Source organism: Festucalex cinctus, chromosome 9, assembly GCF_051991245.1.
Source record: "Festucalex cinctus isolate MCC-2025b chromosome 9, RoL_Fcin_1.0, whole genome shotgun sequence".
Taxonomy (NCBI): domain Eukaryota; kingdom Metazoa; phylum Chordata; class Actinopteri; order Syngnathiformes; family Syngnathidae; genus Festucalex; species Festucalex cinctus.
This window is the reverse complement of record NC_135419.1, coordinates 15,345,655-15,370,971: the sequence shown is the minus strand read 5'-3', so window position 1 is coordinate 15,370,971 and position 25,317 is coordinate 15,345,655. Positions and strand designations below refer to the sequence as shown.

The 25,317-nt window shown below is 41.6% G+C and overlaps 1 protein-coding gene and 1 long non-coding RNA gene across 5 annotated transcripts in view; both read left to right on the top strand.

Annotated features, from left to right (window-relative positions):
• The first annotated feature begins 194 nt into the window (after window positions 1-194).
• The window catches only part of pigg (phosphatidylinositol glycan anchor biosynthesis class G (EMM blood group)), a 50,393-nt gene continuing 25,270 nt past the window's right edge, over window positions 195-25,317 (top strand). For 3 of the 4 annotated variants that reach the window (XM_077532341.1, XM_077532342.1, XM_077532340.1), the window contains exons 1-10: window positions 195-583; window positions 655-860; window positions 8,198-8,404; window positions 12,933-13,121; window positions 14,630-14,768; window positions 17,037-17,249; window positions 20,507-20,724; window positions 21,779-22,063; window positions 23,183-23,571; window positions 24,754-24,945. In XM_077532341.1, the coding sequence (XP_077388467.1) occupies window positions 433-583; window positions 655-860; window positions 8,198-8,404; window positions 12,933-13,121; window positions 14,630-14,768; window positions 17,037-17,249; window positions 20,507-20,724; window positions 21,779-22,063; window positions 23,183-23,571; window positions 24,754-24,945 (2,189 nt within the window). In that variant the 5' untranslated portion in view covers window positions 195-432. Of the gene's footprint in view, window positions 584-654; window positions 861-5,828; window positions 5,962-8,197; window positions 8,405-12,932; window positions 13,122-14,629; window positions 14,769-17,036; window positions 17,250-20,506; window positions 20,725-21,778; window positions 22,064-23,182; window positions 23,572-24,753; window positions 24,946-25,317 lie in introns of those variants that run through there. The other variant, XM_077532343.1, reaches the window with a different exon arrangement.
• On the top strand, window positions 914-2,689 carry LOC144025942 (uncharacterized). Its single transcript, XR_013284999.1, has 3 exons — window positions 914-1,324; window positions 1,764-1,994; window positions 2,256-2,689. It is a non-coding gene; the product is annotated as an uncharacterized LOC144025942 (long non-coding RNA).

Here is a 25,317-nt window from a genome sequence, read left to right as displayed (position 1 = left end):
CATTTGTAACATCTGCTACTATCGTTATTTTCTTAAAAAAATTGTCCTGTAATGAATGCTGTTTTAACATATTTAAAACCTTTACGTACGGGTTTCTTCACCATTTATTTGTGTTATACTTGGATTTTATGGTGCGATTTTTTTTCAAGGAGGCGTGTCCCTTATTTGATCCTATGCGCTTGCCGTAGGTCAACAAAAAATGCGGAAGCTGTAATGAATGCCCACACTAGATGTGCGTTTATTGTTTGTGGTCTTTAAATTTTATGGCAAATACCGATTTTATTGTTACGGTTTGCTAGGCTGTGTTGCATTTGATCGCTACAATTGAATGTACGGCTGTAATGTAGCGTCTTAAGATGCGCTAGCTAACTCGTCGAGGCAACTTATTTGAATTACTTACCTTAAAGTGTACCATCATAAGAGAAAAAAAAAATGAAAATCCGTTCGTCCGCATTTGCCTCACTAATTTTAATACTTGAAGCTGTGGGGGTTGCCCTCTTCCTGGGGGGGTTTCTCCCTGCATCCGTCAAGTCTTCTCGGCCATCGAAGAGCACGCTCGACCTGCCTCCGGAGCCGTTGTCAGGTAAGTTCAGCCGGCTTCTCAATCACCTTCGAAAACCTGCCACTCATGAAGTTATGTCGCTATAATTACAGGGGGCTCGCACAATTCGTCTCACATCCCGCAGCCCTTGTTCAACAGGGTAGTTATCATGTTAATCGACGGCATGCGGCAGGACGTTGTGTTTGGAGCCAATGGTCGCAAAAACATGCCCTACACGAGACACCTGGTGGAGAGAGGCTCAACACTTAGTTATGTCGCAAGAGCGAAATTTCCGACAGTCACCATGCCCAGAATCAAAGTAAGTGAGAAGGTTGTTCCCCTGGACCGCAGTATTTATTTTTCGTTTATTTACACATTCATAAAAAAGGCTGAAAGACAAAGATTCAGTTCAGAAGTGCAATTTTTATTATGTAATTGGACTCCTTAATGAAAACTGTCCTCGAAATGTGTGATACGTTGGAATAGGTCGCTTGCACATGTCGTCACTTCCGCCTCGGATTTCTCGTAGTCGCCATGCTGGGTGGCCTCCATTTACATAGCGATTCGGTCTAACACGTATCTATCACGTTTGTTTTCTGCGTTTAAAATTGTACATTGTTGCTGCATCGTTGGCTGTTCGAACAAAGCCAAGGGGGGAAATGGTCGGTCTTTTTTCCGAATTCCGAAAATAATTAGGAACCAGGGCCTGGAGACAGAGGAGTGCGGACTCCGGAGGGAAGTCGTTACTTTGGGCTCGTGTGTGCAGCGATCACTTTGTGAGCGGTAAGCTTGTTTACCTTTATTTAATGCATGAGGATTAATAACGTTTCGACCGCCCATATATGGGCAAGTTGCTTATGTTTTGGATTCATGAGCAAGCAAGTTCGGTAGTACAAGCTGGCTAGCGGACGTTAGCCGAAAGCTAACATCGAACATTTTCACCCAAGTAGTGCCAGTGCAAAGTGTTTACTGCTGAAATTGGATTGATTAGTCTTGGGCTCTTAATGCCGATAACATGTTTTTTGGTGGCAAAATGTAAACTTGGAAAAAAAGAGACAGAAGGGGCTGATGCAAGAAAACAGACCCCCGGGGGTGATGCCACAAAACAGATCCCCGGTAGCCTACACATCATGCTAAAGAACTTATTCACGGCCACCCTACTGCGGTAAAATAACCAGTCTTTCCATATTTTATTTGTTTATATATTTGTTTATTTTAACAGGTCGCCCTGCGCCCGTTTTTCTGTCCAATCATCCCGACTGGGCTCCAACATTAAAGTTGGGTCCCAAGTTACAACATCTATGTCTCAGCCCAGTCGGTGCCAAGATATGAACGTGCACAGGAGAGACAAGCAAAGAAAAGACGACTCGAAGTGGCAGAGATTGTTGCAGTTATGCAGCCAGATGGTTCCAGTAACCTGTACCCTCAAGTACTGCTGACATCATTGACTCTGGTATGCCACTCAGAATTCATTACATGATATATTGTATGCATGAGTGAATGTATGTGTTTGTTTGTGTGTGTACACGCACCTTATATTTTAGAGACATTTGGAAGTGTTTATAGAAATAAGTATTTGCCTGTAGCAATGTTCATACATTAAAAAATGCAACAAAATGTGTACATTTTTTTTACACTGACAAAAAAACTATACTACTTTACTATATTAAACCTATTACTGGTACCGTATTTTTTTGTGATTTTTTTTCTTTAGGGATCTCATGCCACACCGACTTGATTGCCAATGACATGATGGAAACGAAGGCGAGCATCAAAGCATTGGAGGAGGACAACATGCGACTGTTTGTTTGGCGCTAATAAAGGCAGCGTTTATACAAATTCTATTGTTGGGTTTGTTTACAAAGCTATACATAATACAAATGACAGGATTTGACTCAATGTGCAATATGGTCCCTCTTAAAGTAATGGCATAAATCTCTATTATTTCTAAAAGCACAAAAAATGAAGTGAATAATGATTAGATGTAGTAATTTCAGGGATAAAATTGAACTGTTAATTAATGTAGTTTATTTTAGCACAGGTGCCTACCATCCTGAGATGACGGTATGATGTAATGTTGATGGGGTACGCAATGACTTTCATTATACTATGTACAGAGGAAAAAGTTGCTCTCTTTTAAATTTGTTTAATGTAAGACAAGTACCAGTACTATGTTTCAGTTTTCCCAATAATCCTTGTTTCACACTTGTCACAAAACCACTGTCCTTTTGGCAGTCTAGATTGGCACACTTCAAGTGATATCATTTGATTTTACAATCTGCTGCAGCACAAAAAAACTACTTTATTCCGCATCTTTGAAGTACATGAGCAAGTGGTAGGTGACAGCGGCTGAGCAGGAACACTGGAAGTCCACTGCTGATCTAGTAAATGCTCTCCCGAGCAGTTCAGGTAAGGAGGGGACTTTGGGAAAAAAAAACTCTGGCTTTTCCAACTGGCCAAAACGAGCGATCTGGGTGGACTCGCTCAATCACACTTTGTCCACACCACAAAGTCGCAGAAGTCCCGTCCAGTTAAACTCATCTGTGCCTGAATCTGAAAATATTACAAACATTGTAATGAAAATATGAAACATAGAATTAAATAACTACAAAAAGTAAAGCCATACATACCTGGTAATAATATTGGTGTTGTCGTGACAAGTGATGGGAATTGTTGCCATCTGGCACCAGACAGAAATTGGGTGTTGTGACAGCCTCCTTAACCGTGAGATCATAAGAAAAGCTGTCAGTATGCTCAGTAGTTACCATGAACACGTTTTATTGTACTGGAAACTGAAACTAAAAATACGTCCTCTGAGAGTGGTTAACCTTAACCATTTAGAATAAGTTGATTAAGTAACATGTAACTACTGAAAGGGTAGCATTAAATTTAATTAAGCCACAGGGAGGCTGTGCATAGTTACTTTTTATTCTTATACGCTCTGCCATATTTGCCTGTTATAAAATTGTTAGAAAAACCACTTCAGGTAAAGCCAGCTGTGCATGTAAACACAATGATAACAGGAAGCCTGAGAACAAATCAACATTTTTGTGTGCAGAATTACCAACACCATGTGGTTTACTTACGTGCAACAGCAACCGTTTCTTCTGATGCGATGTTAAAGTTTACACTCTGTATCCACCCGCTTACAAAATAATTGTAAGCCTCCAGGGATTTGTTGGCGTGTTATGGAGCATGTTGTCAACACGAGGTAGGGAAAGATGTCCAGAGATGTCACATTTGGCCAGCAAGCTTTCTCCGTCAAAAAAAAAAAATCACCCTTGGTCAGGACGTAATTAGGATCAATCCCGCCACACAGAGACACCTTCTGCCTGTATCGTTGTTTTTGATCTTCCGGTAAATCGTGAAAATACTGCGAAAATTACATCAGGTTGATAAGCTTACCGTGTAACTCGCGAGTGTACCTTGTGAACCGGCGGACACCCAATATGGCGCCCGAAGGAAAAACTCCCATGATGCATTACGATGTGCAAGCGACCTATAGCCAAATATTGACTTGTCTGGTTGAATAACAATTTATTTTAAATCGCAAATGAAAAACGTTTTAGAACTTAAAGGCATGCCTGAACCCATGTGCAAGTACTGGTCAGACATTTAGAATATTGAGGGAAAAGTCTATTTAATTAAATAATTGGTTTCAAAAAGGGAAAATTGCATGTCACCATTAGTTCACCACATACAAAGGGAAATATTTCAACTTGTTTTTTTCCCATTTTGATGATTATGACAGAAAGACACAAAAATTAAACTATAGGGTGTTTCACAAAATTAGAATATTTCATGTGACCAACAAAAAAGGATCTCAAACAGAAATGTTGGTCTTCTTAAAAGTGTATTCGTCATATGCCCTCAGTACTTTGTTGGGCCTCTGTTTTCATTCATGACGGTTAAGATTCAGGGCAGTTATGTTAAGGGGAGGTCACTAAAGATGTGGAGGAGGGATGATCTGAGAAGGATTGAGGTGGCCTTTAGGAGAGAGTCAGATGTTCAACCATTATCCGTAAATGACACGTTTGCTGATGGTAAGAGCACAAAACAAGACATCATCACTACCGTTGGAAAATTGCGCTAAAATGCCATTTTGGGAAGTTGGCAGTATGAAACCACTCATTAATTAAAGGGAGGTGTTTAATAATGTCACAACAATAGGTAATGCTGCTTTGATTTTGATTTTTTTGTAACTACAGTACAGCAATGAAACAGAGTATGTTACCAGTAGATGGCAGCACATATCTTCTATTAGCAAGCACATTCTACCCCGTCTGCATTGCAGCCTATTTGACACATGCCAATAACTGATCATAGCCCTGTGACGCTGCCATTAAGTTTGACACCAGTGCATTTGTTTGCATTTATGAGCAGATGGCTGTTATTTTTTTAAAAGTCGCCATTATTTAAGCCACTTCTTCACAAGAAGTTACCAAGGAATTGGCTTTCTCCCCATTCCGTCATTCACATGTGGCCAGTTGAGCCTCACTGTCTCCGACTGGCACAGCTGTCAGTGCATATTTCTAAGGCTTTCAACTTTGACAGTAAATTCAGGTAATCGCTGCAGCAGTATGGTGACAGCAACTCACTGGGGATGTCTAAAAGTTGAGTATAATGCCTCAGGAGTGTGGATGTGGAGGACCAAGTGTTCAATTGTTTTACGTTTTTACATTCAGGTGAGGCAAATGATATTTAAAAAAATAATAATAATAGGTTTAGGAATGTAATTATAATCACAAGAGTTGTAATTGTTTTCCAAAAGAAATTGATTGAAGATTGTTTCTTTAAAGACAAAGTCAAACGCACCCCCCTCATTTTGTGCCAATATGTTCGATTTTGGATAATATTACCTGGCTGGAATATGAGTTAAAATCCAGCCGTTTTTATCAATAACGAGTGAAAATTATATCACAGTTGCTCAGTCTCAGGTAATAACCAATCACAGCTCTGCTTCAGGAAACAGGTGAGCTATGATTGGTCATTGCCTGAGCAACTGTGATGTCATCAACTGGCAAAGTGGCCGCCCCCTGAGATGGATAAAAACAGCAGGATTTTGCTTTGTAACTCATATACCACAAATGTGATAGTCATCCGAATGTCATGTTTAGACAAGTGAAGTCACATATAACATATTGTCAAGAAGTGTTTTTAACATTGACTCCCCATTTAAGTAAATGAGGAAAAACTGACAGTTCAAACCAACCTAAGCTCAAAACTGTAAGTATTTCACGCACATCACCACAGCTGCGATATTCTCGGCTTGGTTGTGCTTTTGAGTGGTCAACGGACATAAAAAATGTTGATGTTTTCCATCTCTGTTTTGGCACCTGTACAAGTTCGCCACCCGCTGTGCCAGCAGCCGAGCGTGTGCCCCACTGATACTGTATTTGACATTCAAGCAATGGCACATGGTGAGCAGAGACACACTGTGGGACAGTAATTAGCATGTTGATGAGCTACCAGTCCAGTTCATTCAGTCAGCATCACAATGTATTTGGCAACTGGATGGAATCTTAAAATATGTTCCTTTTTTTTTTTTACTTTTCCTTCTTTAGCTGGCTATTGTTTTACAGCTAGTCCTACATTTTGGGCAGTGCACTTGTAGTTTATATGATTTTTCTACAATCTTGACAACAGCCTTTATTTGTTCCAATCATAGTCTGAGTCCGAATACACTGCAAACCTCAGTGAAATTGCATTTGAAGACATCGAGGGGGAGCAATCCATCTCATCCAGAGCGCTCGCATCGGCCCTGGCAGCAGAAAGATTGTTGCAATGACAGCTGTAGTAAATAACCGAGCCAGGAAGTAAGCAAAAGCAAAATCTCTCTTTCAGTTTATTTGAAGCGATCGTCTGTTTTGTCAGTTTATCAGGTTGTCAGTGTTAACAGGAAGATAAAAACTTTGATAGAGCACATTTTCTGTGCCATTGTAAAGCCTTTATGAACTTGTGCAGGTCGTGTTTTAAATCCATCCATTCATTTTCAAACTGTTGAGATCCACTCAGGTCGTGGGTAGGGATGTAACGATATCCAAACATCACGATACAATATTATCACGATATGAAGGTCACGATACGATAATTATCACGATATTGTGGGGGCGTTGGCGATATTAAAAAAGATCACAATATTGTAAAAAAGAGAGCTCATACTATTAAAAAAAAAAAAAAAAAAAGCAAAATATTGTGCTTTTTTACATAACAGCAATGCATATAAACCACCTACAATCTCTTATAAAAATATTGAGGCACTTACTTGGTAATGCAAGCACACATTGATCACTTCACAAGCAAATTAGGTTCCACTTCATCTGACAATTAGCATAGATTTTAAACATAGAAGGCCAAAACATCCCTAATGAAAATTAAATTGCACTTATAAACTAGCCAGTTAGAGGGTGCTAGAACTACACAAATGGAAATCAACCTGACTTTTTTTTTTTTAACAGATGTGTTCCTTTTAAATATTGTGAACATGACGACGACAATATTGTGGCAGTTTTAATATCACAATATCACGATATTGCCCTTATGGTGACATCCCTAGTCGCGGGTGGGCGGGACTCTTGTGTTTTCAAATTCAGTTAGTTATTATTCAATTGATTCATCAACTAATCTGATTAATTTTAATTTTGTATTCAAGTGTATTACAAAAGCATTTTTCCCCCCTGTTTACTATCCAATGATTGGTGTTTATTTTGTAATTCGTATTCATGTAGTGATTAAAAAAGGTAGATTGATTTCGGTCAGTTTTCCAAAGTAAAAACAAGATGTTTGCAAATGTCTTATTTTGATTAAACACAGAAGATAATCATTTTTCTTTCATCGACTACAGAAATCAGTTAACTATAACTGTTGATATGATGAAATTACAGGATTTGGACAATTTTAAAGCATTCTTAGTCATAATTTTTGCAGATTTTAGTTTATTTTTATTAGTTGTAGCTTTAGTTAGGAATGTACCGATAAAGGGCAATATCGCAACATTAAAATTGCCACAATATCGCATTGTTGCCATAATATCACGATATAAAAGCAGAAGATATTTAAAAAGGCAAGAATGTGTTCCTTTTGTGCAGTTCTAGCACCCTCTGGTGGTTCATTGATTAGTGTAGTTTAATTTGAATTAAGAATGTTTTGGCCACTGCGGCGGTTATCTCTCCTATTAATCAGTCATGCCAGCAAATATTTCTCTTCATCTCCTTCAATTTTTTTTTTTTTTTACTATTTGCCTGCTTCAGCCGAATACAGAATTATGAACTACTACAACAAGTCATAGGACCTCTATAGCAGTACAGTAATTCTTCAGCAGCTGTAATTTTAGGCTGTACTCAGTATTACAGCCTTTTTACTGCTCCCATGATAGTTTATTGGTCGCTTGTGTCTTTCTTGATTTGTGGCATAAAAAAGAATGTTTGGTATTGTGAGAATTCCTGTGTGATGCAAAATAAAGGAAGCGTCTCATTACTTTTTTTTTTTTTTTTTTTTTTTTTTTAAGTCTGTTTTCTCACCATTAATATGAATAAAACATTTCCTCTTAGACCTAACAATTAGTTGCATTTACATGATGCAAGTGTATGGTTGTACAGCATGATGAAAGTTATTTTATTTTTCTGACGAGAATGACGAAAACATATCCCTCCCCAGGCTCTTACCTCCGGCAGCATCCCGGGATTTATAGATGTGGTGATGAATCTAAATTCCCCAGCCTTATTGGAAGATAATCTTATTTGGCAAGCCAAAACAGCGGGGAAAAAAATGATCTTTTATGGAGATCGGACATGGTTGCACCTCTTCCCCAAACACTTCATGGAGTACGATGGCACAATTTGCTTTGTGTCTGACCACACTGAGGTAAGATCGTCACTGATTAATGAGATGAATTTGGCAAACGTCTCAGCTCATCGTCGTGCTGTTAGCTTTGTATTTTATCAACTCGGGGCTGTGATTCATTAAAAATGATAATTACTCACTGAGTCTGGAGGCGGGGCTCGCTGGCGAGCGCCTGGTGGCCGGGCCTGCACCCATGGGGCCCGGCCGGGCACAGCCCGAAGAGGCAACGTGGGTCCCCCTTCCCACGGGCTCACCACCGGTGGGAGGGGCCAAAGGGGTCGGGTGCAGTGTAGGCTGGGTGGCGGCCAAGGGAGGAGACCTTGGCGGACCGACCCCCGGCTACAGAAACTGGCTCTTGGGACATGGAATGTCACCTCTCTGGCAGGGAAGGAGCCCGAGCTGGTGTGTGAGGCAGAGAAGCTCCGACTAGACATAGTCGGACTCGCCTCCACACACAGCTTGGGCTCTGGTACCAGTCCTCTTGAGAGGGGTTGGATTCTCTTCCACTCTGGAGTTGCCCATGGTGTGAGGCGCAGAGCAGGTGTGGGCATACTTATTGCCCCCCGGCTCGGCGCCTGTACGTTGGGGTTTACCCCGGTGGACGAGAGGGTTGCTTCCCTCCGCCTTCGGGTGGGGGGACGGGTCCTGACTGTTGTTTGTGCATATGCACCAAACAGCAGTTCAGAGTACCCACCCTTTTTGGAGTCCTTGGAGGGTGTGCTGGAGAGCGCTCCCTCTGGGGACTCCCTCGTCCTGCTGGGGGACTTCAACGCTCACGTGGGGAATGACAGTGAGACCTGGAGGGGCGTGATTGGGAGGAACGGCCCCCCTGATCGGAACCCGAGCGGTGTTCTGTTATTGGACTTCTGTGCTCGTCACGGTTTGTCCATAACGAACACCATGTTCAAGCATAAGGGTGTCCATATGTGCACTTGGCACCAGGACACCCTAGGCCGCAGTTCGATGATCGACTTTTTAGTCGTGTCATCGGATTTGCGGCCGCATGTTTTGGACACTCGGGTGAAGAGAGGGGCGGAGCTGTCAACTGATCACCACCTGGTGGTGTGTTGGCTCCGATGGTGGGGGAAGATGCCGGTCCGACCTGGCAGACCCAAACGTATTGTGAGGGTTTGCTGGGAACGTCTGGCGGAATCCCCTGTCAGAAGGAGTTTCAATGCCCACCTCCGGCAGAGCTTCTCCCTTGTCTCGGGGGAGGCGGGGGACATTGAGTCCGAATGGGCCATGTTCCGCGCCTCCATTGTTGAGGCGGCCGATCGGAGCTGTGGCCGTAAGGTGGTCGGTGCCTGTCGTGGCGGCAATCCTCGAACCCGCTGGTGGACACCAGCGGTAAGGGATGCCGTCAAGCTGAAGAAGGAGTCCTATCGGGCCTTTTTGGCCTGTCGGACTCCGGAGGCAGCTGACAGGTACCGGATGGCCAAGCGGAACGCGGCTTCGGCGGTTGCTGAGGCAAAAACTCGGGCATGGGAGGAATTCGGTGAGGCCATGGAAAACGACTTCCGGACCGCTTCGAGGAAATTCTGGTCCACCATCCGGCGTCTCAGGAGGGGAAAGCAGTGCACCGTTAACACTGTTTATAGTGGCGATGGGGTGCTGCTGACCTCGACTCGGGACGTCGTGAAGCGGTGGGGGGAATACTTCGAAGACCTCCTCAATTCCACCAACACGTCTCCTTTTGAGGAAGCAGAGTCTGGGGACTCTGGGGTAGGCTCTCCTATCTCCGGGGTCGAAGTCACTGAGGTGGTTGGAAAGCTCCTCGGTGGCAGGGCCCCGGGGGTGGATGAGATCCGCCCGGAGTTCCTAAAGACTCTGGATGTTGTGGGGCTGTCGTGGTTGACACGCCTCTACAACATCGCGTGGACATCGGGGACAGTGCCTCTGGATTGGCAGACCGGGGTGGTGGTCCCCCTTTTTAAGAAGGGGGACCGGAGGGTGTGTTCCAACTACAGAGGGATCACACTCCTCAGCCTCCCTGGTAAGGTCTATTCAGGGGTGCTGGAGAGGAGGGTCCGTCGGGAGGTCGAATCTCGGATTCAGGAGGAGCAGTGTGGTTTTCGTCCTGGCCGTGGAACAGTGAACCAGCTCTACACCCTCCGCAGGATCCTCGAGGGTGCGTGGGAGTTCGCTCAACCAGTCCACATGTGTTTTGTGGATTTGGAGAAGGCGTTCGACCGTGTCCCTCGGGGAGTTCTGTGGGGGGTGCTTCGGGAGTACGGGGTGCCGGGCCCCTTGATACGGGCTGTTCGGTCCCTGTACGACCGTTGCCAGAGTTTGGTCCGCATTGCCGGCAGTAAGTCGGATTCGTTTCCGGTGAGGGTTGGACTCCGCCAAGGTTGCCCTTTGTCACCGATTCTGTTCATAACTTTTATGGACAGAATTTCTAGGCGCAGCCGAGGCGTGGAGGGGTTCCGGTTTGGTGGCCTCAGCATTGCATCTCTGCTCTTTGCAGATGATGTGGTGCTGTTGGCTTCATCAGGCCGGGGCCTTCAGCTCTCACTGGAGCGGTTCGCAGCCGAGTGTGAAGCGGCTGGGATGAGGATCAGCACCTCCAAATCCGAGACCATGGTCCTCAGTCGGAAAAGGGTGGAGTGTCGTCTTCAGGTCGGGGATGAGATCCTGTCCCAAGTGGAGGAGTTCAAGTATCTTGGGGTCTTGTTCACGAGTGAGGGTGGGATGGAGCGGGAGATCGACAGGCGGATCGGTGCAGCGTCTGCAGTGATGCGGACTCTGTATCGGTCCGTCGTGGTGAAGAAAGAGCTGAGCCAAAAGGCAAAGCTCTCGATTTACCGGTCGATCTACGTTCCAACCCTCACCTATGGTCACGAGCTGTGGGTCGTGACCGAAAGAACGAGATCCCGGATACAAGCGGCCGAAATGAGCTTCCTCCGCAGGGTGTCCGGGCTCTCCCTTAGAGATAGGGTGAGAAGCTCGGTCATCCGGGAGGGACTCAGAGTCGAGCCGCTGCTCCTCCGCGTTGAGAGGAGCCAGCTGAGGTGGCTCGGGCATCTGGTTCGGATGCCTCCTGGACGCCTCCCTGGGGAGGTGTTCCGGGCATGTCCCACTGGCGGGAGGCCCCGGGGACGACCCAGGACACGCTGGAGAGACTATGTCTCTCGGCTGGCCTGGGAACGCCTCGGGATCCCGCCGGAGGAGCTGGTTGAAGTGGCTGGGGAGAGGGAAGTCTGGGTTTCCCTCCTGAAGCTGCTGCCCCCGCGACCCGACCCCGGATAAGCGGAAGAAGATGGATGGATGGATACTCACTGAGTAAACTTTTTTTTGTGTGCTCAATCAGAAATTTTATGTCCTTAATGTTTTAATCAGCAATTTTATGAACTATTTGTAGATATATCGTCGCTGCTATGTGAAAAACGCTTATGTCCATTTTTTTAACGTAAAAAGACAAAAATTGATGTGTTTTTCACATAGCAGCAATATTATTTTATGATTATATGTGTAATGTATCTCAAAATGCTACAGCGTGTTTAAAAAACTAAACCGGAAAAAACTGTGTGAAATTAACAACTCACTCAGGAAGAGAGGTTTAAACATTTAACTCATTTGCTCCCAATAACATGTAAATACGTTTTTTTCCTAAATGTTTTAAGTGTCCCAAAGACGTATTTATACGTTTGTTTGTGTGTGTTTTTTTAATTTATGCTAAAGCAGGGGTGGCGAGATCCGGTCCTCGAGGGCCGCAGTCCTGCAGGTTTTGGATATTTCTCTTCTTCAACACAGCTGATTCATATTCAGCTCATCAGCAAGCTCTGCAGAAGCCTGATAACGAGCCTGTTAATTGGAATCAGCTGCACTTCGAGTAGGGAAAGCTATAAAACCTGCAGGACTCCGGCCCTCGAGGACCGCAGTTTGCCACCCCTGTGCTAAAGCATACAGAAGGATTTGATGCAGCCTCTCAACAGCAAAGAAAGGTTGCAGAAATGATAGTTATTACACAAACGGCCAGCAGGTGGCAGCAGAGCAAAGGAGATCAACCAGGGCCATGTTGAAAAAAAGTTAAATGACTCAAAATTTTAAATAGATTTGTAAAAACTGGTGAAACTTAGCTCTCTTCTAATGCTAATTGCTGCAAAATGGAAACAGATAGAAATATACTTTTTTTTTTTTTTTTTTCCTGATGAAAGAAGAGACTTGAATCTTTCTTTTGACGGGTTCCATGTTTTTATAGCAATAGAACACAATATTCTGTGGACCTTGCAAGATCAGTCAAAATCCAGTAAAACAGCCGGGAGCGAACGGAATTGCTTCTGTGAAAATGTCCGGGGGGTGAATGAGTTAATAAGCATTTTTAAATGGAAAAGTTTTTAACTCCCTTTTTGAAGGTCTCCAATCTTTGAGGACCTCTCAAGGTACTTTTTCTTTCACAATTTGGAGACCATGTGTTGTGGGCGTTAGAGCCATATTGTGTGGTCATTTAATTTGAACACACAAAGAATTTTTTTTTTTTCTTTTTCTTTTTTAATACCAACATGCACTGTTTGATTTTTTGAGTCTTGTGTCATCGTGTTTGATGCAGGTTGACAACAATGTGACCCGCCACTTGGATGGCACGCTCAAGAGAGATGACTGGGACATTCTGATCCTTCACTACCTCGGCCTTGACCAGATTGGGCATTCCGGTGGAGCGCACAGTCCTTGGATTCAGCCCAAACTGTTAGAGATGGATGATATTCTGAAGAAGATCCACAGTTCCCTCATTTCAAAGGTGAATGTGACACTTGTTACTAATTAATCAGTGACACCATAATGTGAAATCTTTCGTCCATCAGAATAAATGTAAGTAGTAAAATAAACTGGGCCCTGAAACTAAATAAGGGCCCGACCAATAATTCAGCCCCATTAATGACACTTTACAATTGTTTGTGAGCTACCCTTTTCCTCAACATCCCATAACCTTGTTTTTGTAGGTGTAAACGTACACACGCGTTTAACTTAATTGTGTAAATGTGTTTGAACCCGCCGACACAAAATACCAAGCACCCCATAAAGTTGTTGGCATTGTTATGGCCACAGTAAATTGCTAAAAGTGATTATTGTTACTCTGGAAGGAAGAGATGAGGATGTTAGAATCGCTAGAGGCCTCACTAAGGAAATTAAAAAAAAAAAAATGATAAAGACTGTTTTCGTGGGAACAATTACTCAGCACTATAATGTGGACAAAACATTCATGTCAAATTTTGTTGTTAGTTGCAGTATCTTAAAGACAACTCAAAAATGCTCTTCACAAAATGTTTCATGTTTTGTTATTTTTGATTAATATTGCATTTGTGGAAAATAAGTTAAAGGGATACTTGACTCACTGAACAATTTTCATCAGTGAAAAGTAAATATTTTGTCCAGAATGAATTTGATAACTTCATTATTTTTCATGTACAATTAATACCATTAAAAAGTCATTTTTCTCCTTGCTGTCGACTGATGATGACATCACCTGTGCTGAGGAAGTAGGTAATGACCAATCATGGCTCACCTGTTTTCAGGGTTTGGTCAGTAAACTGAGCCCTGATTGGTCGTTACCTACACTCTAGCACAGGTGATGTCATCATCAGTCGACAGCAAGTAGAAAAATAACTTTTTAAAGGTATTAATTGTACATGAAAAATAATGAAGTTACTACATTAATTATAGACAAAATATTAACTTTTTACTGCTGGAAAATTACTCAATGAGTCAAGTATCCCTTTTATGCAGCAAAATCCAGCCATTTTTATTCATCACTCGAGGCGGCCATTTTGCCACTTGCTGTTGACATAAAATGATATCACAGTTGCTCAGGGCGCAAGTAAACAACCAGTCACAGTTCATCTGTTTTCTGAAGGTGAGCCGTGATTAGTTATTTACAGTGTAATGCATGTAAAGTACATACATGTATACATACGTCAGAATAAAAAGAGAACATAACCTCAGCAGTGAACTGTATAAAAGCCGCAATGACTCATTCCCTGCGCAGTTGACTTGAATTCCAATCTAGTCCAACATTATTTATAAAGCACTTTAAAAACAACACAGTTGACCAAATTGCTGTACACAAATCAAAGAAAAAGGCACAAAATAGGCTTTTTTTATTTAAAAGATGTTTTTGTAAGTCATGTTGTTCTCAGGGATCATCAACTTTGGTGTTTGTTTGTTTTTGTTTCTTTTGTTAATTTATTTTTTAATCCTGGGGCTTTGAGAATTCTGTCATTTGAATGTGATGTTTTTGATAAATTGCAGGAGGCAGAAGGTTCTTTGCCCTATCTGCTGATTCTATGTGCAGACCACGGGACTGCAGAAACGGGCAGCCACGGAGGCTCCTCAGACCTCGAAGTCAATACGCCCCTGGTGCTCATAAGCCCTGCCTTCAAGAGGAAAGGTAAACAACTCTGTCTTGGGTTTTGTTTCAAGTGCTGATGACCTCCATTGCGGAATACAACAGAGCAATGTTGTGTCAACATACACTGGACAAATATCTGTTTACATTATATGGCTTATTAATGAATTGAGGTCAAACACATTTTACTTTCTGCTAGATGTCTACATCAAGTAAACATGTAATCAATGTTGTAACTTTAAAGATATGTATTCTTTTGCATGTTTTGTAGCAAGCATGTATGATCTTTTTTTGGCCTTTCAAAAAAGTTGCCAATTGGGATTAGTCGCTTCTATTGAAGAGTTAACCTCCAGTGCACGCGTCATTGACTGTAGCGCTTTCATCCATGAATCAGCATTCAGCGAGTAGTGAGTTATGACACATCAGTTCTCCTTCCCTGAGCCACTCTGCTGAGAGTAGCTGTGCATCCATGTAGGCTCTCACCAGTTCAAAGTAAATATTGCTGTAAATCGCGTAGAAATGAACGGAAGAATGGCCATGTGCCGTCAATCTGAATACCAAAGGGTTTCATTCATTATTGGGATTAGGTATAGTCACTATCAGTCCCTTTTAGACTAGAACATGTACAAATGTGCCCGTTGGTAATTGTGACAAGTTACTGGTTTATTTGTAGCTTTGGTATTTTGTCACAGCCTGCAACTGTCTCAGACATATACGTCATACACACATGATCTAATATTAACTAATTTGCTCCCAAAAACGTATAACCATCTTCTATTTTAAAAATTGTAATTGTCCCAAAAATGTATTTATACTTTTTTTTTTTTTTTTTTTTTTTTTTTTTTTTTAATGCTAATGCATAAATAAGACTTTTATGTAGTGTTGTTCCGATATCGATACTGTTATCGGCAGAGGTGCCGATATTGCATTAAAACAGTGGTATCGGTATTGGTGGGTACTCACAAGTCACATGCCGATACCATTAATTCCAACGCTAATATAGGATTTTGGATGCAGCATCTTGTGTCTTGCTCGTGCATGACATTCACTGATATGTGACATGTTCACTGCATGCCGATCTAAGATATCCTATTGGCCCTTGAATGCTCTGAACCAATGGCAGGAGGGCTTTTTCATGTTGAGGAAAAAAAAACGTAAGTATCGGTACGGTATCGTATCGGCCGATACTGCAAAGTCGGAATCGGTATCGGGGGCCAAAAAACGGTATCGGAACAACACTACTTTCATGCAGCCTCTGACCTGAAGATGTCGCTTAAAGCAATGGTGGTTATTACAAAAAAAAAAAAAACGGCCAGCAGGTGGCAGCAAAGTAAAATAGATCAACCATGGCCATGATGCAACAAGCTCGTTCCCTCAGTTTTAAACAGACGTGTGAATAATGATGAAACTTAGGTATGTTCTAATGCTAATTGCTGCAAAACAGAAACAGATAGGAATATAATTTTTTTTCATGATGAAAGAAGAGACTAATCATTCCTAATCATCAAGAGGTTTCATGTTTTTATAGCGATAGAACACAATATTCTGTGGGCCTTGCAAAATCCAGCAAAACAGCCGGGAGTGAAGGGGCATTAGCATGCACATTGGGAAAATTCTGTTGTTTCGATATATAAACGCTAAAATGTCTGCAAACAGTGATATGATGGAGAGAAAAAAACACCCCAGACTTCAGCTTTTAAAATTTTGTCATTGGTATAAATTGTTTTTTTTTTTCCTTGAAACAAATTGATAGAAAATGTTAATTAAATTTAATTTAATTAAAGAGGTAGTCAACGCCCCCAAATTTTCTTGACAATATTATGTTCTATGCAAGCCCTACTAGTCCAAATAAAGTATTCTGGTTAATATTCCGTTAGTGGAATATGAGTTAAGCAGCAAAATACAACAGTTTTTATCAATGTCAGAAGGCGGACATTTTGCTACTTGCTGTCGTGAAAATGACATCACAATTATGAAAGTCTCAGATAACAACCAATTACAACTCAGCTTCAGAAAACAGGTGATCTGTAATTGGTCATAGCCAGAGCCCTGAGCAACTGTGATGTCATTTTCAGTCGACAGCAAGTGGCAAAATGGCCACCCCCTGACATGGATAAAAACGACTGGATTTGCTGCGTAACACATTCCACAAATGTAATATTAATCAGAATGTCATGTTTCCACTAGTGAGGTGACATACAACATTTTATTGTCAAGAAATGTTTCAGGTTGACTTTAATACAATAACAAACATACATTTTTTGTTTGTTTGTTTGTTTGTTTGTTTGTTTTCTTTGCCCGTGATGTCAGATGGGATGGAGTCACCTGTTAAAATTGAGCAGGTTGACGTGGCTGCAACCCTGTCCTTGTCTCTGGGCCTGCCCATCCCAAAGAACAGTGTGGGCCGTGTCATTGCGAGTGTTTTTGATGAAGCCTCACTTCGAGACCAGCTGCGCTTTCTGCATCTCAACAGCCATCAGTTAAGCTCCCTGCTCAAAGACAACATCCCCGACTACGAGAAAGGTAAGTGACACATCCGGTGGCTTAATTTGGATGGCCATCACACCCATTTACTGGGGCATCATTAAGAAAATGTGTGTAGGTCAACAAATAGTTGTGGCCTGTCTGTCCACCAAAAAAAAGTGAAATGCAACAATCAAGTGAGTCTTATTCTTTCTGCCAATTTCTGATAATGTCAGAGAGCCATTCTGAACCTCCTCCCCACTGTTACATAACTCAGGCTGGGCAAAGATCCAGAGCCACTTTCAAGTGATGACTGGACTCCAGTTGCAACCAATTGCATGTGTAATTTTGCTATTTTGGCACACGATTGTTTATTCCCATGCCGCTGAGCATGTTGTCGTCTGCCCACCTTCTCGTTGCTTGGAAAACGTGACATAATAGATCACCATGGTGTTGAATAATTCAGTTGGATAGACCGATTATCGCTGATTTGGCATTTTGAAAAAATATCTGCATCGGCCTTTTTATGAATGCTTACAAATGTAGCAAGTTTTGGATTTTCATCAGGATTTGTAAGATGTTCGCATGTTTTACTTGTTGAAAATAAATTGTTCAGACAATTTTTGACTGCCTGCAAAGATCTGTTGAAAACTTTTTTACGAACCCTGACGAAAACCTATTAGCTACGTTTGTGTGCATTTGTTGCTCAGTGAGATAAAGGTAACTTTTCATTTATGTATTATTTAAATGTTTCACTTTATAAAAGATGATGCTGACACTGGGAACTACCTCCATGTTTTATTAGAAAAAAAAAATACATTTTTGAAAAATGTATTTACATTAGAAGACTTTAGGGAGCTATTTACCGGTACTTGCTTAGTTTTTAATTTAGCGTAGCACATTGTGATCACCCTGACAGCTCACTGCAATTTTTGTTGTATGTTTAAAATTACTGCGATTGGCTGGCAACCAGTCCAGGGTGTACCCCGCCTACTGCCCAAAGCCAGCTGAGATATGCTCCGGCACCCCCCACGACTCTTGTGAGGAATAAGCGGTCAAGAAAATGGATGGATGGATGGATGGATGGATGGATGCATGTTTAAAATTAAAACAAAAACCTTCAAAGTGTTGAAAACCTGAAAAGTTGTTTTAACAAACATGCTTAATGACATTTCAATCCATCCATCCATTTTCTGAACCGCTTGTTCCTCACAAGGGTCGCGGGTGGTGCTGGAGCCTATCTCAGCTGGCTTTGGGCAGTAGGCGGGGTACACCCTGGACTGATTGCCAGCCAATCGCAGGGAACACAGAGGCGAACAACCATCCACACTTACAAGCACACCTAGGGACAATTCGGAGCGCACAATTAACCTGCCATGCATGTCTTTGGAATGTGGGAGGAGACCGGAGTACCCGGAGAAGACCCGCGCGGGCACGGAGGGAACATACAAACTCAACCCAGGAAGGCCGGAGCTTGAAATATTGGTTATCGGCCTTCTTGACTATTAATAATCGGTATCGGCCATGGAAAATAACATTTAGGTCTCTCACTATTTTTTATTATCTATTGTCTAATTTTGCTGTGAATTTAATTACTTTCTAATGATATGCCTTTATAAAGAAGTTATTTAATCTAGTGGAAATACATCACAACTCATTCTGATATTGCAGCAGCACATATTTGTATTCTCCTCCCATGAATGTGCCCAAAAGGGAAAAGTGCAGCAAAAACATAACATGGTGTTATTCGAGGACAAATAAATCCATCAACTCATTATGCAGACATTATTATGAGCTTGAGCAAAACCAGATATTTCAATTCTGTAGTTGATTTGGTAAATCCACCTCGGTTGTGCGGCAACAAAGATTTCCTTCGATATTTCATCTTTTGTGGTTTGTTGCCTGCTTGCAACATTAGCCACCTTACAGCCGTTCTCCCACGCCTCTTGACTATATCGCTGTTTGTCCTTCACTCTCACATATGTAATAAAGATGCGACAATTGCAGCAGGTAAAATAATATAATAATGATAAACATTCTCAAACTGATAAGTAAATCTGACCATGATTACCAGAATATGGAAAGAGGAGACATTTTATTGTTGTTTATTGTTTGGAATTTGCACCTTCTCCCTATTAGACGGACAGACACATTGAGACATTTGTACTCTCTATTTTAGTCTAAGGTTTCCATGGTGATTAGATGAGAGGGAAATTATTTCAGCAGAGCGTCTTCTGGATGTGTTGATTTATTTAGTTATTTTTTTCTGTTTTCCACACAGCTAATATTAAATCTTGCGTTGTCACTGTTGGGAAATGCACCTGAGGTGTTTATTAAGTAGCTTGTTAGGGTCACCATTGACTGGCTGGGGTGAAAAACAACTTTAAATAGGTAAAGGAACATTTCTCAAGTATATGTATTAATAGGAGCAGTGAGGTAAAAGTCATAATTACAATTTCCAACTTCTTATTGTGTTTTTCTTGTGCCTCTCACCTGAGGCGTTTTTTTTAATTTTTATTTATTTTTTATTTTTTGAAGGGCCATTAACTACTTGCTGTACTTTGAGCCTGGTGAGACATGAGCCCATCGATATTGTATGATTCATGCCTGTGGTTTAAGGTTCTAATATTTCTAGCAACCCCTCTGTCTGGCAAATCCCCCGTCAACATTCATCACCAAGCTTTGCTGCCGAGATGCTGCGTGTTATACTTTCAAATATTTTTTTAGGAGATGAGTATTCATGAATGCAGCCGTCTAGATTAAATGACTACTTCACCGTGCCCTTGAATGGACTACAAAAGCACCACTGTGAAATATAATTCTCTCATGGGGATCATTTAAAGGGATACTTTACTTATTTAGCTATTTTTGGCAGTCAAACAATATTTTGCCGATAATAAATTTAATATTGTCATTATTTTTCATGTACAATTATTAGTACCTTTTAAAAACACATTTTGCAACTTGCTGTCGACTGAAAATGACATCTAAGGGCTCAGGTAACCAATCACAGCTCAGCTTGTGAATGTCACATGACCAAACCTAGAAAACAGGTGAGCTGTGATTGGTTACCTGAGCCCCTGTGATGTCATTTTCAGTTGACAGCAAGTTGCAAAATGTGTTTTTAAAGGTACTAATTGTACTTGAAAAACAATGAAAGTATCAAATTAATTATAGACAAAATATTAACTTTTTATTGCTATAATGGCCTAAATAAGTGAAGTATCCCTTTAAGAATGTAGGTTTAGCATGTAAGAGCATCATAGATGCTAAAGATTAATGTATCAGTGAACAATGTTGCCTTTTCCCTGATCCAGAGGAAGGCTTTGAACAGTACCGCGTGGCCGAGAAAGCGCACGGGAGCTGGATGAAGCGCTACCTGGACGGCAACCCGCCAGAGGTGTTGGCCAACATGGGCAAGAAGGTCCTGAAGCAGTACTCGGAGGCCCTGTCCTCCATGAGCTCAGTCCTCAGCAGACAGCAGGGCCAGTACGACATGTACTCCATGAGTGCCGGAATCGTCTTTGTCATTCAGGTAAGCACCCAGGATTTTCTTTCCTGCATTTATTTATTTGTTTGTTTGTTTTTTTATATATTAATCAACATGTTTTAAATCAAACATGTGGACCACTCATGTTGTCCTTCGGCTAACTAGTACCCTCTGGCACCACTCCCTACCATTTTCACAGAAGCAATCCCCTTCACTCCCGGCTGTTTTACTGTATTTTGACTGATTTTGCAAGACCCACATAATACCGTGTTCTATTGCTATAAAACATGGAACCTACCAAAAGAAAGATTAGTCTCTTCTTTTATCAGGAAAAAAAAGGGTATATTTCTATCTTTTTCCGTTTTGCAGCAATTAGCATTACAATATAGCTAAGTTTCATCATTATTCACAAATCTAATTAGAATTGTAAGTAATTTGAACTTTTTTTAAACATGGCCCTGGTTTCTCTCCTTTGCTCTGCTGCCACCTGCTGACCGTTTGTGTAATACCTACAATTTCTTTAAACGTTCTTTGCAGTTGAGAGGCTGCATCAAAGCCTTTTGTATGCTCTAGCATAAAAAAAACAAAAACAAAAAACAAATATGTCTTTGGGACACTTCAAATATTTAAAATAGAACGTATTTATACGTTTTTGGGAGAAAATGAGTTAATGAATGCCTTTAAAAACTCCTATTGGTACTTGCTGCCGACTGAAGATGACACCACGTGTGCTTGTGAAATGGGCAGCGACCAATCATGGCTCAATTTGCTGAAGTTATCAAATTAATTGGTGGACAAAATAGTATTTTATTACTGCTGAAAATGGCTAAATTAGTCAAGTATCCCCTTATTTATTTATACATTTTTTTTAGGACTGCAAATTAATCAATCAATTTCGTCTTGCTCCCTTGTTCTGTGTGTAACTGCTCACCCCTCCCCTCTCTGCTCTTTGAGAAGATGGGGGAGGGTGGCCTATGCCTACGTAAAATATTAATTGACTAACTTTACATTGACACTCATTGTCAGATTCCGATGTAATTATTGTACCGATCCACCATTCATTCAAATCCAATCTTTTTTTTTTACCGTTTTCTCCAAGCTGCTGTTGCTCTTACTGCTGGCGATGCCCGAAGCCCTGAGCAGCTCGGCGGCCGTGGACCTTCCGGTCGTCTCGGCCCTGCTCTCGCTGCCCTTTTACCTCCTGTGCCTGCTGCTTGCATCCGTGCACGTTCTGTTGTGCACGTCCACCGAGAGCGCCTGCTACATCTGCAGCCTCTCGTGGGCTCTCGTGTTTGCCGCCATCGCCTTCACGGCAGCCATGTCGCTTGTGCTGCTCTCCATGATGACAAGGCGACTCCCACTCGGGCTAAAGTTGTACGGCAAGGTGAGTTGTGCATTTCCCGTTTGGAGCACTGGAGCCTACTTTTTTAAATTAACCGTTGTTTAATAAAGGGATACTTGACTGATTGAACAATTTTCAGCAGTGAAAAGTTCATATTTTGTCCAGAATGAATTTGACAACTTCGTTATTTTTCACGTCCAATTAATACCTTTAAAAAGTAAATTTTCCACTTGCTGTCGACTGATGATGACATCACCTGTGCTGAGGAAGTAGGTAACGGCCAATCATGGCTCACATGGAATGTCAATCTAGGAAACTAAGACAGTTTAACGATTCATCAATTATCAAATTAAGCGATTATTTTAGATTATTGATGAATCATTTGGGTAACTTCAATTTAAAATTGTCCAAAAATGGTTGGAATTTCAGCTTCACAAAAGTAAATGATATCTGATTTCTCCAGTCCGCCATGAAAGTGCACTGATTAATTTTTGTTGAATGGAAAAAAAAAGAAAAGAAATACTTTGGAAAATAATGATTAACATTCCTGCCTATTTTCTGAAATACTGAATCACAATTAATTTGTCAATTTTAAAATAATTCAAGATGTTCAATAATGTCGGGGCTGACTTGCCTTCTGGTGACAGCTTATTCCATTTGTGTGCAGCATAACAGGTAAATGCCGATTCACCTTGTTTACTTTGAACTCTGGGTTTCATTAATTGACCCAAGTCTTCATATCTCTGAGCCCTACTGTATTTATTTTCAGCATTTTTTTTTTTTTTTATGTATTCAGTGATTTATAGACCAGTAGCAGAATTTTGAAATCTATTTTTCAGCCGATTGGGAGAACCATTTCAAGAGGGTTTCTTTTTGACATACTTTTTCAAATTCAACTACCAGCTACCTGAAGGATGTTACTGGGCATTATTTTAAAGGGTAAAAACTTGAGGTCTCTCCTTTCAATTGGTCTAATAAATCTTTTAGTGCCGCATCCCTCTCCTCATTATAGTATATCTTTAAAGGTCATGTCTCATTTCCCTTCTGCGAACTACAGCAAAAAGTCTAATGAAAATCCAGCGAAAGGAACTTTCCAGTGGCGCGTATCAAATAAGTTCTTTCTAGACTCATGTCTGACGGTTGTCATTTCCATTTCCACAGCCATCGTTGAAGACCAGCGATTGGTCTCTGTCAGATTTGGACCTTTTTCTGCTGGTGGGCACGGCAGGTCACACCCTCAGTTTGGGCTCCAGCAGCTTCATAGAAGAGGAGCATCAAACGTGGTACTTCCTGCTCAGCACCCTGTGCCTGGCAGTCTTCCAGGACGTGTGTCGCAAGTACTTCAGAGAGAAGCGCGGCCAGGGAAGCGAAGAACAAGAAGAGTTTGCCCTTCCGTTGAAAGACAAGCCGAAGGGAGAGACGGACTCGGACAAGTGGCTCTCGTTAGCCACGCCGCTCTTTGTTCTGCTCTGCTGTCGACTGCTGCGCTCCCTCAACCAAACGGGCACGCAGTGGGCTCATCTTTCGGACGTGGGCCATTGGCTGAACAGGTGGGATTGGCCATTAGTCAAATGTGAAAGAATGAATGATGGAGAGCCTCGTGACATGCAATGTGGTTGACCTCACAGTCAGAAAACAAAGCACCAAAATTATTCAGTTGCATTTCAATAGATTAAACGACATTATATGACTTGCGATTTTTATGATTTCAACTTCTCTGTCTGTCTGTCTCTCTCTCTCTCTCTCTCTCTCCCTCCCTCCCTCTTTCTACCTCCCATCCTTTCCCATTCTCTCTCCTCTCTTTCCCTATGTACCTCTCTCCCTCCTTCCCTCACCTTTGTCTCTTTCTCTCACTTTCTTTCTCTTTCTTTCTTTCTTTCTTTCTTTCTTTCTTTCTTTCTTTCTTTCTTTCTTTCTTTCTTTCTTTCCTTCCCTCACTCCCTTTTATCTTTGCCTCCCTCTTCTCTCTCTCTCGTTCTCTTGCCCCCTTTCTCCCTCTTGCTCCTTTCCTGTCTGTCTATCTGTCAGTCTCACTCACTCACTCACTCACTCACTCACTCACTCACTTACTTACTCCCCTAAAATAATTTTTCCATCCATTTTCCCAGCCGCTTATACTCACTTGGGGTCCCAGGCTTGAATTGAATGAAAATGGAAACATCAAAGTAGTAAAAAGCTGTTGTGTTTTTTAGCTTCTAGGGTTGACGACTGATTAATATTCACTCGGCAGTCCGTTGCATTGTGACTCCTTCTTAAACATGCATGCCACTGTCGAATGAAGATATGGATTCTGACCTTTTCCCCGTCTATCCTTACTCCTACCTGCACTGCCTGTTGCTCAGATAATGAGATCTACGTCTGCATTTTGACTCACAGTACTTAACTCCTCTGCTGTCCCTGCTAATCAACTACAAAAAAAAACAAAAAAAACCCAAAAAAAAACAAAAAACTTATTTTCGACTTTGTGGCTTTGTCTGTTCTTTCTAGAGTGCACTATTAACTCATCTCTTTAAATTCAGTGAACCATTTGTGTGTCTCGTTTAAATCGAAAAGTAACATTGACCAGTTCTCTTGATGAAGACTGTTAATACATCAATTTAATTAATCAAAATGGTGTTATTCTTTCTGAACTGTGGCTTAGTATTTTTTTTTATTTTTATTTTTTTTTTTACATTTGGGAAAATAATAGTAATTTTGAAATTGCAAAAGCTTTTCTCTTTTTCTCTTTCTAGGGCTGAGCACCAAGTGGTCCTGTCTCTGCTGTCCGCTCTTTGTTTGGTTTTCATCTACTTCCTGATTCAAAGGCGATGCTCGTTGGTGTCCAAGGTCGCACTCGCTCTTGGACTTTTGGGGGTCTACAGCTACCGGGCAGCTGTCGGCAATGTCTTGTTTCCCTGGCAACACTCCGGTCGCAGTATGTCCAAGTAAGTTTCTTTGACCCACTTGACCATGAACATTGCTCATCACGACATTGAAAAAAATATTGCCATCCTCTGTCTATGAAATGATTTCTTTCAGTCCATGCTGCATCACACTTGAACCGACCATATCCCACGTTTTCTGTTTCTTAATGCTGTCATAAAAACTGATTTCAATAATACACTTCAACAGTAGACACTAAAGCTGTCCTTTTATCTCATATTTATCTTATCGACTAGTCAGTGCAATAAAAAGATGGAGTAGATAATTTAGAAGATTGGCCACTTACCTTCCTTTTAAAATAATGTGTGCAGTTTTGTTCATTTCATCATGTGTAGTTGACCACACCTGGAAACAAACTATTACTATGCAGTTGC